General features: G+C 38.4%; 1 protein-coding gene across 6 annotated transcripts in view; it reads right to left on the reverse strand.

The window, feature by feature from the left end:
* The window catches only part of DOCK9 (dedicator of cytokinesis 9), a 341,474-nt gene that overhangs the window by 170,303 nt on the left and 153,516 nt on the right, over positions 1-17,655 (reverse strand). For all 6 annotated transcript variants that reach the window (XM_077158579.1, XM_077158575.1, XM_077158574.1 and 3 more), the window contains exon 2: positions 12,732-12,848. In XM_077158579.1, coding sequence (XP_077014694.1) covers positions 12,732-12,848 — 117 coding nt within the window. The remainder of the gene's footprint in view (positions 1-12,731; positions 12,849-17,655) is intronic.

Raw genomic sequence — 17,655 nt, forward strand, 5'->3', positions numbered from 1 at the left:
GTAGGTAGTAATGCTGTCTTTTAGAGCTGTAGAACTCAACTTAGAGTCTTAGATGTTACACAAGTAGGCAAAGTTCCAGGGAAATACCAGGTAATATATATATAGCATAGCATCTTAAATCTAGAAATAACATTTACAGCCCTGGACTAAATGTGACTGCAATAAGAGCGTCCAATTTAGGCCCCAATTTTCTTATAAGTATTTTCTAACAGAAACTACACAATATTTGTTATTTTGCATTTTCTAACAGAAACTACACAATATTTGTTATTTTGCACCACATTATGTCCCCAAGATTCATGCACCTCGTTGTATGCTTAATGACATTGTTCCTTTCTGTAGTAGCAAAATATTCCATCATACGTATACACCACAATTCACCACAATTCCATCATACATATACACCACTACCTCTCAGTCAATACATCCTTCAGCCACCTCCGACCACGGACATCATGTATAATGTTCAAAGTCAAAACTCCATGTCTCATATTACCTTCACTTAGCATCAACACTCTCAAATTTTAGATAATTTTCATTGCTCCAAAGAGAAAAATGACTAATGTTCTAGTTTGCTAGCTGCAAGAATGCAATATACCAGAAATGGAATGGCTTTTAAAAAGGGGAATTTAATAAGTTGCAAGTTAACAGTTTTTAGGCTGTGGAAATGTCCCAATTAAAATAAGTCTATAGAAATGCCCAATCTAAGGCATCCAGGGATCAAGATACCTTGGTTCAAGAAGGCTGATGAAGTTCAGGGTTTCTCCCTCAAGTGAGAAGGCACATGGCAAACACAGTCAGGGTTTCTCTCTCATCTGGAAAGGCATGTGGCGAACATGGCATCATCTGCTAGCTTTCTCTCCTGGCTTCCTTTCATGAAGGTTCCTAGGAGGGAGCATCATTTCCAAAGGTGGCTGGCTGGTGGATTTTCCTTCTTCATTTCCAAAGGCGGCTGGCTGGTGGATTCTCTGCATCTCATGGCTATGTCATTCACTGCTTTCTCAGAATCTCTCCCTTTCTCTAAACGTCCCTCTTTTATAGGATTCCTGTAAAGTAATCAAGACCCATCTAGAAGGGGTGGAGAAACCTCTCCACCTAATTCAGCTTAACAAACACTGTTGACTGAGTCACATCTCTAGGAGATGATCTAATTAAAGTTTCAAACATACAGTGCTGAATAGGATTAGAAAAATCAGCTATCTTTACAAAATGGGATTAGGATTAAAACATGGCTTTGGGGTACATACATCCTTTCAAACCAGCACAACCAATAAATACATCTTCACCAAACAGGAATCCAAACCTTCCTTTAACTTTTGACTACCCCCGCCTCACAATTATTTATGCATCATATTGCTGTGGTACTGTTGATGTCTTCCTGTTATTAGACCATAGCATGCAATAGTTTTCCACCTATACTCCTCTACTATTGACTCTTTAAAATCATACCTTTGAAGTAGTTCATGCAAGAATTTATTTATATTTATAGTGTTAATCGGTGGGATACATGGCTCTATACAACCTCTTTCACATAGGTTCGCATTCAATATGGCAACATTACTTATAAACTCACTAATAAACTGCTTTCACTTCTATCAACTCCCCTAATTTAAGATCAACGTCATTAGCTAACCATTCATTCGTCTCTAGCTTCTGTGTCTCTCTAGGTCCCCTATGTTCTATATTATAAGCCCAAGAGTTTACCTTTACCAAGGATGTAACAGTGAAATCACGCTATCTATCCTTTCATGTCAGGCTTATTTCACTCACCATTATGCCCTTAAGGTTCATCCATGTTGTCATATGCTTCAGGACCTCATTTCATCTTACTGATGCATAACAGTCCATTATATGCATATATCACATTTTGTTTATCCATTTATCTGTTAATGGGCACTGGATGATTTCCATCTGTTGGCAATTGAAAAAAATGCTGCTATGAACACCGGTGTGCAAATGTCTGTTTGTGTCACTGCTTTCAATTCTCCTGGGTATATGCCGAGTAGTGGGTGGTATTGCCAGGTCATAGGGCAACTTGATATTTAGTTTTCTAAGAAACCACCAAACTGTCTTCCATAGCAGCTGTATCATTACATATTCCCAACAGCAATGCATACATGCTCCAATTTCTCCACATCCTCTCCAATATGTGTAGTTTCCTGTTTGTTTAATAGCAGCCATTCTTATAGGTGTGAGATGATATCTCAATGTGATCTTGATCTCCATTTCCCTTATAGCTAATGAGAATGAGCATCTCTTCATGTATCTTTAGCCAACTGTATTTGCCCTTTGGAAAAAATGTCTGTTCAGATCTTTAACTCAATTTATAATTCATTTGTTTGATCTTTTGTTGTTGAGTTGTATGATTTCTTTATGGACACAGGATATCTAATCTTCATCTGATATATGATTTCCAAATATTTTCTCCTATTGAGTGGGCTGCCTCTTCACCTTTTTGACAAAGCCCTTTGAGGTATAGAAGCATTTGATTTTGAGGAGTTCCCATTTATTTACTTTTTCTTTTGTTGCTTGTGCTATGGGTGTAAAGTATAGGAAGATGCCTCCTATTACTAGGTCTTGAAGATGTTCCCATATATTTTCTTCTAGGAGTTCTATGGTTCTGGCTCTTATATTTAGGTCTTTGATCTATTTTGAGTTAATTTTTGTATAGCATGTAATTTAAGGGTCCTCTGATTCTTTCTGGCTATTAATATCCAGTTTCCCCATATCCTTTTATTGAAAAGACTATTCTGTCCCAGTTCAGTGTATTTGGGGACCTATCTCTACACTCTCGATTCGATTCCTTTGGTCAATACGTCTATTTTTGTGCCAATACCATGTAGTTTGGACCACTGTGGCTTTGTAATAAGCTTTAAAATCAAGATGTGTTAATCCTCCTACTTTTGTTTTTCTTTTGTAGGATATTTTAGATATTCAAGGTCTACCAAATGAATATGATACCTAGCTTTTTCAATTCTTCAAAGTAGGTTGTTGGAATTTTGACTGGTATTGCATTGAATATGTACTTAATCTGGGTAGAATTGACATCTTAACTACATTTAACCTTCCCATCCATGATCAGGGCATGTCTTTCCTCCTCTTTAGATCTCCTTTTATTTCTTTTAGCAAAGTTTTATAGTTTTATGTATACAGATTCTTTACATTCCTGGATAAGCTTATTCCTGGATACTTGATTCTTTTAGTTGCTATTTTGAATGGAATTTTTTCCTTAATTGATCCTCAGTTAAGTCATTGCTGTGTACAGGAACATTACTGATTCTTACACATTAATCTTGAATCCCACCACCTTGCTGAATTTGTTTATTAGCTCAAGAAGCTCTGTCGTGCCTTTCTCAGGACTTTCCAAGCATAGTATCATGTCATCTGCAAATAATGAAAGTTTTACTTCTTCCTTTATGATCTGGATGCCTTTTATTTCATTGTCCTTTCTGATTGCTCCAGCTAGAACTTTTAGTACAAGGTTGAATAACAATAGAGATAGAGGGCATCTCTGTCTCATTCCCAATCTTCAAGGGACGGTTTTCAGTCTCTCAACATTGAGTACGATGCTGGCTATGGGATTTTCATACATGCCCTTTATCATATTGAGGAAGTTTCCTTCAATTCCTACCTTTTGAAGTGTTTTTATCAAAACAGGATGCTGAATTTTGTCAAAAGCCTTTTCAGCATAAATGGAAAGGATTATGTGGTTTTCCCCTTTCCATTTGTTAATGTACTATATTACATTTATTGATTTTCTTGTGTTGAACCACCCTAGCATTCCGGGTATAAATCCCACTTGGTCATGGTGTGTAATTCTTTTAATGTGTCATTGGATTAGATTTGTTAGTATTTTGTTGAGAATTTTTGTATCTATTTTCATTAGAGAGATTGGCCTGTAGTTTCCATTTTTGTAACATCTTTACCCAGTTCGGGTATAACAGTGATGTTAGCTTCATAAAAATCAGTTAGGTAGTGTTCCTTTTTCCTCACTTTTATGGAATAGTTTGAGCGGGATTGGTGTTAATTCTTTTCAGAATGTTTGATAAAATTTCCTTGTGAACTCCTGGCCTTTTCTTTGCAGGAAGATTTTTGATGATTGATTAAATCTCTTTACTTGTGATTGGTTTGTGGAGGTTTTCTATTTCAGTTAGTGTAGGTTGTTCGCATGTTTCTAGGAATTTGTCCATTTCATCTAAGTTGTCTAGTTGTTGGCGTATAGTTGTCCATGCACCCTCTTAGCATATTTTTATTTCTTCGGGGTCACCATCTCATTTCTGATTTATTTCCATCCTTTCTCTCTTTTTTGTCAGCCTAGCTAGGGGTCTATCAATTTTATTGATTTTCTCAAAGAACCAACTTTGGGTTTTATTGATTCTTTCTATTGTTTTTTTGTTGTCCAGTTCATTTACATCTGCTTTAATCTTTGTTATTTCTCTTCTATTTGCTTTGGGGTTAGTTTGCTATTCTTTCTCTAGTTCCTCCAGGTGAGCAGTTAAGTCCTCGAAATTTTCTCTTTCTTCTTTTTTAATATGCATTTAGAGCAATATATTTTCCTCTCAGCACTGCCTTTGCCACCTCCCATAAGTTCTGATACATCGTATTCTCATTTTCACTCATCTTCAGATATTTACTGATTTCTTTAGCAATTTTTTCTTTCACCCACTGATTGTTTAAGAGTGTGTTATTTAATCTCCATATATTTGTGAAAGTTCTGGTTCTTTGGTGGTTACTGAGTACCAGCTTCATTCTGTTGTGATCAGAGAAAGTGTTTGAATAATTTCAATCTTTTTATAAAGACCTATTTTTTACCCCAGCATATGATCTATCTTGGAGAATGTTTCACGAGCACTAGACAAAGTATATCCTGGTGCTTTAGGGTGTAATGATCTATATATATATATGTTAGGTCTAATTCATTTATTAAATTAAGTTCTTTATTTCCTTGTTGATCCTCTGCTAGCTGTTCCATTTAAAGAGAAGAGAGGTATATTGGCGTCTCCCACTATTATTGGTGAAACTCTTTTGCTGCCTTCAAGTCTTGCCAATGTCTGCTCTGTGTACTCTGGAGTTCCTTTATTGGGAGTATAAACATTTATGAATGTTATCTCTTCTTGGTGAATTGTCCCTTTTATTAATATGTAGTGTCCTTCCTTGTCTTTTATGGCTTCTTTACATTTAAAGTCTATTTCGTCTGATATTATATAGCTACTCCTGCTTTCTTTTGGTTACAGCTTGCATGGAACATCTTTTTCCATCCTTTCACTTTCAATCTATTTGTATCCTTGTATCTAAGATGAGTTTCTTTTAAGCAGCATATAGATGGATCATATTTCTTAATCCATTCTGCCAATCTGTATCTTTCAATTGGTGAGTTTAGTCCATTAGCATTCAAAGTTATTACTATAAAGGCATTTCTTGAATCGTATCCTTTGGATTTTATTATTCAGATCTATATATTCTCTTACCTCTTTCTCTTTTTGTCCTTTAAGTTACCCTTATTGGTACTCTTCAATTCTGTGCCCTCCTCCAGACCACCCTCTCCTGTTTTTGTTTTTGTTTTTTAGCCATCAGAACTCCCTTTAGTATTTCTTATAGGGGAGAAATTTCTTGTAGGGCCTTTGTCTGTGAAAATTTTAATCTCTCCTTCACCTTTGAAGGACAACTTGGCTGGATATAGACTTCTTGGCTGGAAGTCTTTCTCTTTCAGTATGTTGAATATATCATACCATACCTTCACAGTTTCATGGTGCCTACTGAGTAGTCCTAACTCAGTCTTATGGTCATATCTGCCTGCATCTTCATATGCTTAGTGATTTTCTGTTGGCTTCGAGGCTTTTGATTATCTTGATAGGGTTATTTTGAAAGTTGACTTCCCTCAGTCACCTAAGGTCTTGTATTTGTTTAGGTTTGCGTTGAAGGTCTCCTTTTGCACTTAAATCATCAGAGTTCCCCACAAAACCAAGGCCTGGACCTCATATAAGGGATGCAACTCTACTTGAAGATCTGTTTGAAGCTGGATAAATAAGGAATTTGCCAGACTGCACTTCCCATTTCTTTTAAGCAGATTTCACTCTTGGGCCTTCTCTTCCCCTCAGGCCCATCTCTTTCCTTCTGTGGCAGCTGAATGAGCTGGATGGAGACCCGCTGCAATTCCAGCCAGGTCTGCTGGTCCCGGAGCAGGCTGAAAGCCGCCAACCCTGGGGTTGGAGGGTATGCAGTGTGCACCTCAGCAGAGATTTCACTTGCAGGCTTGATGGGTCTCATAGCCCGCAGACTCATGCTTGGAATGACCATGGGTTATGGGACTGGGTATATCAGTTGCCCCTGTCCACAGCCTAATCGGAAATGTCCGCTGGCTAGGCATGGCCCAGTGCTCAACACGGGGCATGGGGCACAGGGCTGGGAATGGGAGTATGGAGTGCTGGTATGACATGGGATGTGGTGCAGGGTGTGGGGGCGAGTGAGCACAGGACACAGCAGCGTGTGGGCACAGGGTATGGCAAGTATGGGCACAGGGCACAGCGCGCATGTGCACAGGGGGACCAGGGCAAGGTGCGGCTTGCTTTCCCATCTCCACCTTGCTGACCATGCGCTCCTGAGGGCTCCAGGCCTCTGTATGGAAAGGGGAGCTGCAGGCTTTGTGCACTAGCTGTTTGGCCTCTATGAACAGAGAAAGCAAATTTATTGGTTTCCAGTTACCCCAAGGGAGCTCCAGTTGCAAGGGCAGGCACTTTCCTGGGAATGGTCTCTTGTCCCTGGTATAGTCCCAACTGAGCTTACTCATCTTGTTCTCAGAGTCCCCATTCCCCAACTTTGTCATCCAGGACCTCCCTATATAGTGTAGAAGATCCTCTCAGGTTACTCACATCCTGGAACTACTGTCCTGGTTATTTTTCTATCACTTCTCTAGTTGTTTCTTAGAGCAGGGGTGAACTTGACCTATCTTATTCTACTATCTTTCTAGAAGTGAGCCTGCTCTTTTTAATCCAGTCTTGTAGGTGCAGACTTGTGGTTGGGATCTTTTCATTAGGTTGTTTCCATGGAGATAAAACCCATCCAATTGTGAGTGGGACCTTCTGATTAGATTATTTCCATAGAAATGTAAGCATGCCCATTCAAGGTGGGTCTTAATTAGTTTACAGGAGTCCTTAAAAGAGCCTTCACAGAGACCAGAGAGATGAAACCAGACACAGTCGTTTGGAGATAATAAGCTAAGAAATGCAATCCGGAGTTTGCCCTGGAAAAACAAAGAAAGGACCCATAGGCACTTAAGAGAGAAAAAGCCATAGGAATCAGAAGCTGAAACCAATGAACTAGGAGCAAGGACAAATAGGTGCCAGCCACATGCCTTCCCCAGTTGACAGCAGTGTCAGATGCTGGCTACTTTTCCTCTGAAAAGGTATCCTCTTGTTAGTACCTTAATTTGGACATTTTCAGGGCCTTAGAACTATGAATTTATAATTTAATAAATCTCCTTTATTAAAGCCAATCCATTTCTGGTAGACTACATTCTGGCAACTTTAGAAAACCAAAGCAGTAGGATACTGCCTGGAGTGAGAGAGAAATCCCAACTAGGCCAATGTGACAGAGATAGAGCAAGCATGGGTGAGGCAAGTCTGGCAGATAAGTGGGGAAATTTTCAAGAAGGTAAAGGGTAGACAAATTAATGTGGGGTCCTTCAGGCCACTGTAGGATCTTCACTGAGAGATTCTGAATACAAGACTGATACTAGCTGACTCATCTTTCAGACAATCTGGTTACTCAAAACTGAGGACAGACCAGGAGGGCAAGGATAGGATCAGTAAGATCTCATAGGAGGCTCTTGCACTGATCTAGGTCAGAAAGGATAAAGGCTGTAGCATGGTTACAGCAATAGGGGCACTAATTGATGATACTTCCTGTATCTCCTCCCCACCCCATTCCCTACAGCCCCCTTCTTCATCTCCCAAGCTGCACTCAACCTGGCAAGCCTGACATTAGCTCTCTCAGCCCAACCCACCTCTACACTGATCAATATCCAATCCTCTCCTTGCTGTCCACAGACATAAATTTCTTTTCTCCTTCTAAACTCTCCCACAAAACCCTTAATTCCATCCCGTATACCCACTAAAGAACCTTCCTTCAAAATATATCCCCATGTTTTCTCACATCTTTAATTTCTTCATTAGTCACAAATTTCCCTCCTTTGTCCGTTCTCACTGTTGCCCAATCCTGAAAAAACCTCACAGAGCTCTTATAGCTCTGAGCCACTGTGAGTCCTTTTCTCACCTACCGTTTAACTTTAACCTCTTCACCCCCGGCTAGAAACTGTTCTTATAGGCAAGGATGGTCTAGTTATGAGCTCCAATGACTTTTCTGGGACCTCAGCCACTAAAAGTCATGCCTGTCTGCTCCCACCTGTCAAACTCTCCCCTTCTTTGGCTTCCAAGACTCAAAGTTTTCTGGGTTTTTTTCCCCCAAGCTTTCTGTCTCTACTTTCCACTCTCCTTTTTACAAAGTGAAGGCACGCCTCAAAGATTTAGTCCCCAGAAAGGCAATAGCATGCCCTTGGCCTCTTTGCCACTGTCTTGTATGTCTGTGAATGAATGAAGATCTTCCTCTTTAACCCTGGCTTTTCTCTGAGGCTAGACCATTGCATTTTCAACTATTGAAAGACCTGCTAATGTCAAACTCCTACTAATATCTATAATTTAGTATTCCTAAATTCTCATGAGACATGATATATGTCATGACACTGATCACATTCTTCTTCTGTTTTGTTATTAGTATTAAAGCAAGACTTTATTTTCTCTCCTAAGCTAGAAACAATTTAAAGCAAGAATCCTCTCTTATAATCTTTATATTCCCAAGTACCTCACAGAGTTCAGCCCTTTGCACAATGTAGTATAATTATAAATAGTCAAATAAATACATGCAATTCACCTGAGCAGCGCTGACTGAAAAATAAGCTTTCTGTTTTAAGGACTATTTATTTGATAATGGAATTGTTTGCACTGTTTGCTGTAAAAGGCATCACTTGAACTAGAGTTTAAAAAATTCTCATCGCTTGAAGGTCTGACCAATGTCAGTTCAGAAATATTGTTTATCCAGATTTTTCAAGTAGGTCTAATCCTAGACATGAACTAATATCCCACAAACCACAATGTTCATGGGAAATTGCATTGTTGGTGACTGAATTCCAACTGACAGAAATTTCGAGGAATTTATAAAAAGAATACATTTGAATAAAAAGCTAAAAACAAAGTATTGGTATTATTTTTTGGCAACAATAATAAAAGCAAGGACAAAACACCATGGAAAAAAAAATATTTTCTTTTCAAAAGGACAGATGGGAAATGAGATTAGGGGCTTCCAGGCCTTTTGTAAGTAGCGGGTTTGGCTTCCTTTTCAGGTCAGTGGTTTGTAGATCATTATCAGTCTCATGTAAGTAGAATAGGAAAAGAACCAGAGGAAAAATTAAAATCAGGATGTTACTTAAAGGGAAACAGATTAGCCACATTTTTCTATACAATGCTGAGAACACTCTAAAACTTTCTACCTAAACATTTCCAAAAGTTAGTTTTTTTTAGGATTTGCCAATTATTAATAATCTTTGCTCAGCACTCCCATCTTTTCTTGCTGAGAAATTTAGTATTGCTCAGAGATTTAGTATTGATAATACACCATGAAATATCACTAGAGAGACTACCTAAGAAATCATTACTCACCCTGATTTTACATACAGCTCTAAGGATGACAACATCGCATATACCACAAAAATCCCATAACAACATACCCTTTGTATCCTTCCCACACGAACACCATCCCAAGTTAGTTTACACCAGAGACCAAAGTCTAACTTTAAATATATGAGCAGTATCCATAAATTGCAGACCATCTAACTTTTTAAATATATGAGCAGTATCCATAAATTGCAGACCAATCACCTTTTTAACTATTTACTGCCTTTTTCATATTCTATTATTACAGATGTACACACATCAATAAATTGTGCTCCAAGCCAGGATACAAGGAACTCAGCAGATTTAGTGGCTTGATAGCAACAGTTAAGGTTGTCATCACTTTCACTACCACCACGACCTTACCTCCTCCTCCACCGCCACCACCCCCACCACCTCCTCCACCATACATTTTAAAATGTTTAAAATCTAAAACATTTTAATCATAAAGATCATCACTTCTATCCTACTAACTGTTAAAATTTACCTACAATTTTGCTCCTAGAAAAGTAAGTTCTTAGACTTATGCTAGGCAAACTTTATAAGGTCATAAAACTTAAAGAACAATAATCATCAAATAACCACCAGAAATACACCACTTTTTTTTTTTCCCTCACATAGGCAGGTACCAGGAATCGAACCTGGGTCTCCGGCAAGGCAAGCATGAACTCTGTCTACTGAGCCACCGTGGCCCGCCCCAAAGCATACCACTTTTAAGACCCTGTTTTACCTACAAATTTCAGAAATTATCTAATTCCACCAAACCAAATCAGTGATCTGGCAATCAGTTTTACTAATCTAGTCACTGGCACTTTCCACATGTGATAAATGGTATTCATATTTATTTCCTAAAAATCAACCAAAAACTACCTAATATTAGGAATAATTTTACTAGCTGTAAATATACCAATACATTTTCAATACTAGTAGGCACTAGTATGAGGCAGGATATTGTGTGTGTGGAGGGTGAAATGTACAAATGCATTATCACTACGTCTACTTCTATTTTAGCAAGTTATCATTCTGAAGATATTTGGAGGACATTGGCAAAAATTCTGAAAATTTTAACACTTAATCAATATTGTTTAATTAGTAAGTGTAGTATTACAGATCAATCCGCATTATGAATTCTACTCACTATTCAACCCATTTCCTAACCTACTCACTATACTTTTTCCTTACAAAACACAATATTTTCTCTCATCTAATCTGTTCCTTCTACCTCTGAAAATACAACAATAATTTCCTTCTTGTTCTGCCTTAAAAGGGGTGGGGGTGGGAGCTGAGACAAAAGGAATCTATGGCATAATTAAAATATTCTACGCATTAAGCTAACTAGACAGTTACTGAAATCACAAAGGCAATTTACCAAGAAAGCATTTTGTAAATGGCCTCACCCAATTGGAATAAGGCAGTCTCAAAAAAAACAGATAATGGCACCAAGCTTAACTGGAGCCCACCACAATTACGTGATAGGGATCAAAGCTGAGACTGTGGCTCCTTAATTTTTGGAGAAACTTTCCGAAAGCAGAAAATAACACTTGCTCATTCATCCTTGACCAGCAAAACATGGGTAAATTCTTTGCCTTTCCTAGAATTATATATCAGAGAAGTATGTACAGGCAAAAGATACAACATTTTTTCCCTCAAAGGTTCAATCATCTAATTTTACAACTGGTTAAACGTCCAGGTTCTTTGTGTCTGGGCTACAAGATGATCCTAAATTAACCGTTTCTTGATTTACTTGTTTCTTAAGCAATTTTATCTCATGATACCAAATAAAACAAAATATTAGCTTGCAAAATTCAAAATAACTTTGTTACTCCAATTAATACCAAAAAGAACACATACTTCATGCTCAGAGAAACTTGAGATAACCTTTAGCTTCCTCAGAGAACACTACAGGAAAAATATGTCAAGATGTAGTATAATTTGTAATCATTCAATTTTACTTCTCATGCGAATAAATTTGTTGCCAAAACACAGGCAAAAGTCATCATTCTGAGGTTCCCATTAATCTGTTCTTTAGCTGTGAAATCTATTTGTACAATGAAGTTTTCAAAGTATGGTATTTTTGACATGATCAGAAACCATTTACCAAGGGAACATACTTTGGCAGTAACATCAGGTAGAGAAGCATCCAGATAGAGAAGAAAGAAAAAGCAAAGATCAGGTCCCAGGAGAGAAGGGATATAGCCAGAACCTCCACAGAGGCGTAGGTGACACTAGGTTGCCAAGCATCCAGCCCTGCTGGGTTTCTTGGAGGAAGAAAATTGTTCTCACCCTTCAGTAGCCTCAAAGCCTCTTGTGGGTCATTAAGCCATGGGCTACAACCTGAAAAATTTCAAGCATTATCTCCAGGTCAAACTCACAGCAGGACCTGTTCTGGGTCCTCTGTAGGCAACTACTAAGCTACATATTTCCTTCAAGGAACAGCACTTTGGGGCAACTGTTCAAGAGAGTTTTTTTTTTTTCCAAGATCTTTTTTTTTCCCCAAGATCTTTGCTTTATAGACAGTTAAGCCTTCAACCCTTGTCTGTGCGCCCACAGAGAGTTCAGGGCCTCTCTCAAGACAAAGTCTCCCAAATTGCCATGCTAAAAGGATACTTCACAATTCTCCACTCCTCCCCGGCAAATCCTGTACTAAAGACTCTAAGGCATTTGGCAAAAAAACAAGATTGCTCTTCAAACAAATCTCAAAAAACACAGGAGGCACTTGTACCTACTAAATTAGACCAGGGTACAGCATTTTTATTCAAGACAACACACACATGCACGAATGCACAAACACACATACTTTTATTTCATATATACATGCAAAAATAATATGATTAAAAATATGAACTGCTGAAGGAATGCCTGGAAAAAATAATCACTTTTCTCTTAAACAACATTTTTCATCTTTTAAAAACCACAAATTAACTACCAAACAAATAAATAAAAATAAACAAGAATTGCTTGTGACACTCAACTACATGCTTTTATTTACAGAAACTTAAAATTACCTACCTGAAAGTCATCATAAGGGAAAAGCAGCATCTCTCGTAAACAATCATTCAAGATCTGTGTCTTCTTTTGAACAATGACATTTTCATAGTCGAGTGGCTCAATAAGCTTTGGCTTTGCCTGGAAGGCAGAAAAACACATATTTGAGACAGAAATAAGTGCAATTTTTAAGATTAAAGAACTTGATTCGTTCCACTTTATTTATTTTTGTATTTTCCAACTTTTTTACCACGAGAATCTTAGTTTTGCTGTCAGAAACAGAAACAACAGATAAAAGTTGTTTCCAAAGAAACAAAAGACACTTCACAGTATTAGTTATTTAAGCACAAAGGAGGCTCTGGACGCTGGTGGATCCTCCAGTCATTTTTGGGTCATCCATGCCTAAATTAGTCCCATCCCAAGTCCTAGGGTTTGTTAGAACTGCCATACTTAGGGGATCAGTCATGGTCCACAGTGAAGGATGGATGCCAGAGTGGCTGCAGTCCAGCCCCAGCCTCTTTGGGCTGGGACTGTAACACATACACAGGACTCACTATTTCACACAAGGTTCTGTGGAACCCTTTTGAGGCTCAAACTACTCCTGCCTACTTATCCTGAAGTAATTAAACACTTGCAGATTTAATGCCTGCCTAAACATAGGAAAGCATAAATAGAAAATCTTTCTTTTAGAAAAAATGTGAGCTGAACCTAAACCAGGTAAACAGAAAAAAATAAAAATACTACCTAAACTAAGGTAATACTAAGGCTTGTGGGTGAACCTCAGAGGGCAGGAAAAGAAAGATGAGACTATGCCTTTTCTAGCTATATCCAAAGTTAGTCTTCTAAGTAAAAATCTCTTTTATCTATCTCTACTCAATGCCACAGTGTTTGCTAATCACAGACTGAGCTAGGTTGGGGATAAAGACACATATTCAACAAACTGCAGCACAGTATGCTAAGTGTTAAATAGGCACATCTATAGGACATTACTGGAAGTAATTCCACATCAATAGGTACTGTGAGATCATTTTCAAAACTATTAATTAAAGAAAATCACCTGATATAATCTCAACAACTGCAATATATGTATTAAAATAACAATTTATAAATATAGGAACTACTTTACAGACTTCTGATATTTAGGATCTAAACTAAGAATTGTGACTGAGGCTGCTACATGTCACCAAAACGTGTCTCCTTTTCTTCCTGTGACAACTAGAAAACAATTCCCAGTCTCCCTGTGGTTGGGTGTGGCCATGTGCCTATCTTCTAGTCAGTGGAACCTGAACGGAAAGGACATGCCACCGCCAAGCCTTGTCCATAAAGCCCCCCATGTGCCCTCTGCTCTCTCCCTACCCCCTCTGTCAGCCACATGCACAGGATCCAGCAGTGGCTCTGAGGCCTAAAGAGGGCAGAGCTCCAAGATGGAAGGAATCTGGGTCTCCGAATGATCATCATGAAGAAGGCTGTCTGTTTAAAACAGGCACTGAAACGAAAATGTATACTCTGTTAAGGTACTGAGATTCTGGAGTTGTTTGATGCAGCATTTACCTTGTTCTGCCCAATACACGTATAACACTCATATTTAACCTCAATTATTGACTTAAGTAGACTCTATAAATATGTTTTGACATGTTAAGAAAAAAGCAATGTGCAAATAAGTGTACAATTATTATAGTTAGATAAAATATGTTTATGGACAGAAACCAAAAAAGAAAAAAGAAAAAAGTTAAAGCTATAATAGTGAAAGTCTAGATAATTTTTCCGTACAACATATTTATAATGTTAAAATGTTTTCACATTCCAAAAAGGGTAAAAAAAAAAAAAAAAAAAGGACATTTACACCAGGTAGTCAGTTATTTTTAAAGGAAGAATTGCCACAGAAAATAATAAGCATATTCTATAAATATTTTAATTAAATATAACAAAATGATTCATTCCATTATTTTAGCTTGTTACTCTGCATATATCAATCAGTTAGTAAATACTTGTCGACAAGATGAATAATTGTCAATGTTTCATAACATTTTCCTTAGAGACCATGAGCATATTCGTAATAAAAACCAAATATGTATAGAGCTGGATGACTGGTATACAGCGTTATTATACCATTTTTCTACTTTTGTATGTGTGTGAAATCTTCTCAAATAAGAACATTTTTAAAGAAGAAAAAAAAATTTAAGTTGCCACCCTGTATTCTTATGTCTCTATTCATCACAGAGAATTCTACTTAAATAAACACTTCTACCCCATGGCGAAAGGTTGTTCTTTACCTTTCCTGCTGCAATAGCCCTATGTTTAACATTGCTCTCCCAGATACATTGCTTTTTATTCTCCACTGCATTCTCCATTCTCTCCTGTTCAAAAATATTCAGTGGCATTTCATTCACTAACTACATGGAATATTCTAAAAGTCTTAAAAGTTCATTCAAAACCATCAGGTATTTAGCCTAGTCTCTTTTCTCCCTGTTCCTCAAACAAACCCTTTTATCCATCATATTAGGCCGGTGACTCTCTCCTAAACATGTCTTCCCCCACCAACTTCCTGCCAACTCATGCCATTCCCTCCAAAGAAAACAGCTTTATCCTCACCGATCTAAATCCTATTTATTATTGTAGCTTGTCCCAGCACACACATACCCCCCAACCTGCAGATAATAGTTATTACCTCTAACACCGTATGTAATTTTCTTATTTATAAGGTTTATTGTTTATCATTCCTTTCTTCCACTGAAATATAGTTCTCTGGTTATTTTGTTTACTGAAGTATCCCAAGCATCAAAACAATGTGTAACATACGGTAGGCATCTAATAAATATTTGTTGAATGAATGGATCAATGAGAAGATGGGTGTTTGTGTGTATCATATCACTACCATTAAAGAGGAGAGGGGAGGGGGGAGCTCTGGGGAAGGGAACTACGTACTTCAGAGATGGGAGTAAAGAAGAGACTTCCTTCACCTTATATTCATTTTTATTGTTGAACTTTGTGCTAAATACATGTATTAGTTGCTCACAAAGCAGTTTTTTAAAATCCTATTTTATCACCCCAAATTCAATTCAGTTACCATGTCCTTCATAGTACTTTCCTCGAGGACTACATACAGCTTACATGATAATCCCTCATTCTCTGAGCCCCTAGATGGCATTTCATGTAAACACTGATCGTCATTTAGTATCTTCTCTAACTTCTGTTTCTTAGACATTTTTTAATGAGGGGTGAAATCTGTCCTTACTTGTTCTAAAGTTTCTCTCCTCTTACCCAAATTCTGAAGTCACTATCAGCATTATACAGGCATCCCATGGAATCAGCAAAAGGGAAAACTATGGAGGCACCTTGGCATCAGCAGGATTTGGCCCAAGGGCCTTAGTTTGCTAACACATGCTTTAAGGTTATCTTCACCCCTTACCAGTCGATCCCCCTTTACCAATTTAATCATTCTTTTACATTAACTTTCATGGCCAACTACTATTGTGTTTTCTGTCTCCAGAATGTTATAGGCAATATGTTTACATCTTCAAAGACTGAAGTCCCAAAACTTGTACAAGCCCTTAGATAGTTTAATGAAATAACTGAAAGAGACCTGACTGTGGAGGTCTTCACAGCCTCAGGGAGCACTGACCTGGACAGAATCACCTCCAAGGAAAAGAAGTCAACTGAGAGCACCTCACCTGCTATCAAAATTAAGAACCAGGCAAAACTCTCCTAAGTCAAACACAAATAACTCACATAACACTTCTCTTGTACATATGGTCTTTTTGGGAATAAAGAAAGAAACTATCAGAGGAGAAAGGCTAGGGAATGGAGACAGGTGAGGGAAGAAAATAAAAGTGAAGCCGACAGAGATGCAGGGGGGGACAAGACAAAGAGAGAGTCATGTGGGGTGGGGCAGGCAGAAGACCCAGAGATGGAGGAATCATAAGGAGGAAGATAAAGATACAAAGGGAAGATACAAAAAGAAAGGAAGCCAGGCCACGGTGGCTCAGCAGGCGGAGTTTTCGCCTGCCATGCCAGAGACCAGGGTTCGACTCCCAGTGCCTGCCCATGTGAAAAGGAAAAGACAGAGGAGTCTGAAAGACATGTCATACCACTATATATACTAGACTGTGGGTTAAGAGTGTAATTGCCTAATTACGACGCTCCTTTAAACTGATGATTTCACTGTTTACAGCTGTTCACTGTTCTGCACTGTTGCCCCCACACACAAAGCTTTTCCACTAGCCAACATGAGTGGAAAACAGCTTGCCAGGGTAGGAAATTGATTGGCCTGTAGCAGCCACGGTGGCAGGAACATCACACTAACAGCAAAATGAAATCAGGCTGCTTACCAGGCCTGGACCTATGCTGCCAGCTTTCTACTCCTGGCTTAGAACGAGGCTTAGGAAAATCGGACACATGTCTTTAGTTTTTAAGGCCTTCTAAACATGCTTAAGTTCAATTCTTCCCTTAGAGATGTAATTCTAAGAGCCAAGTTCTTAACTTTCTATTGTCAAAAGAAACAAATTATCCACATCGACCAGTACTGATGAATGGAGCTGCTCCTAGATTGTCAGCACCATGTTTTGATCAAATGGGAAAGCCTGAGAACTCACTAGTTAGCATCTTACGTAATCAAGGATGCTGTCTGTGGTTTCCCTAAACATGATGGGACTTGACCAGCTGCAGTCTATGGCACTCAGAACATGACCGGTGTATGACAATGCTGCGCTCATAATGTGTGGAAAATGTGGCTCAATCTGCACCCAAGTCCTACAGCTTCCTTCCCATCCTAATCTCTGACCATTGACGTCTCAGGTTACTTACAAATTCAGAAAGGAAGAGAGCAGAGTTACGTTCAGTTCAGTTTACAACAGCCGCTCTGTAAGTGTGGTCCTGAGAACAGCAGCCTCAGCATCACCTGCAACTTGTTACAAATGTGAATTCTTAAGCCCTATCCCAGACCCAAATC

The sequence above is a fragment of the Tamandua tetradactyla genome, chromosome 4 (genome assembly GCF_023851605.1).
Source record: "Tamandua tetradactyla isolate mTamTet1 chromosome 4, mTamTet1.pri, whole genome shotgun sequence".
In the NCBI taxonomy this organism is placed as follows: Eukaryota; Metazoa; Chordata; class Mammalia; order Pilosa; family Myrmecophagidae; genus Tamandua; species Tamandua tetradactyla.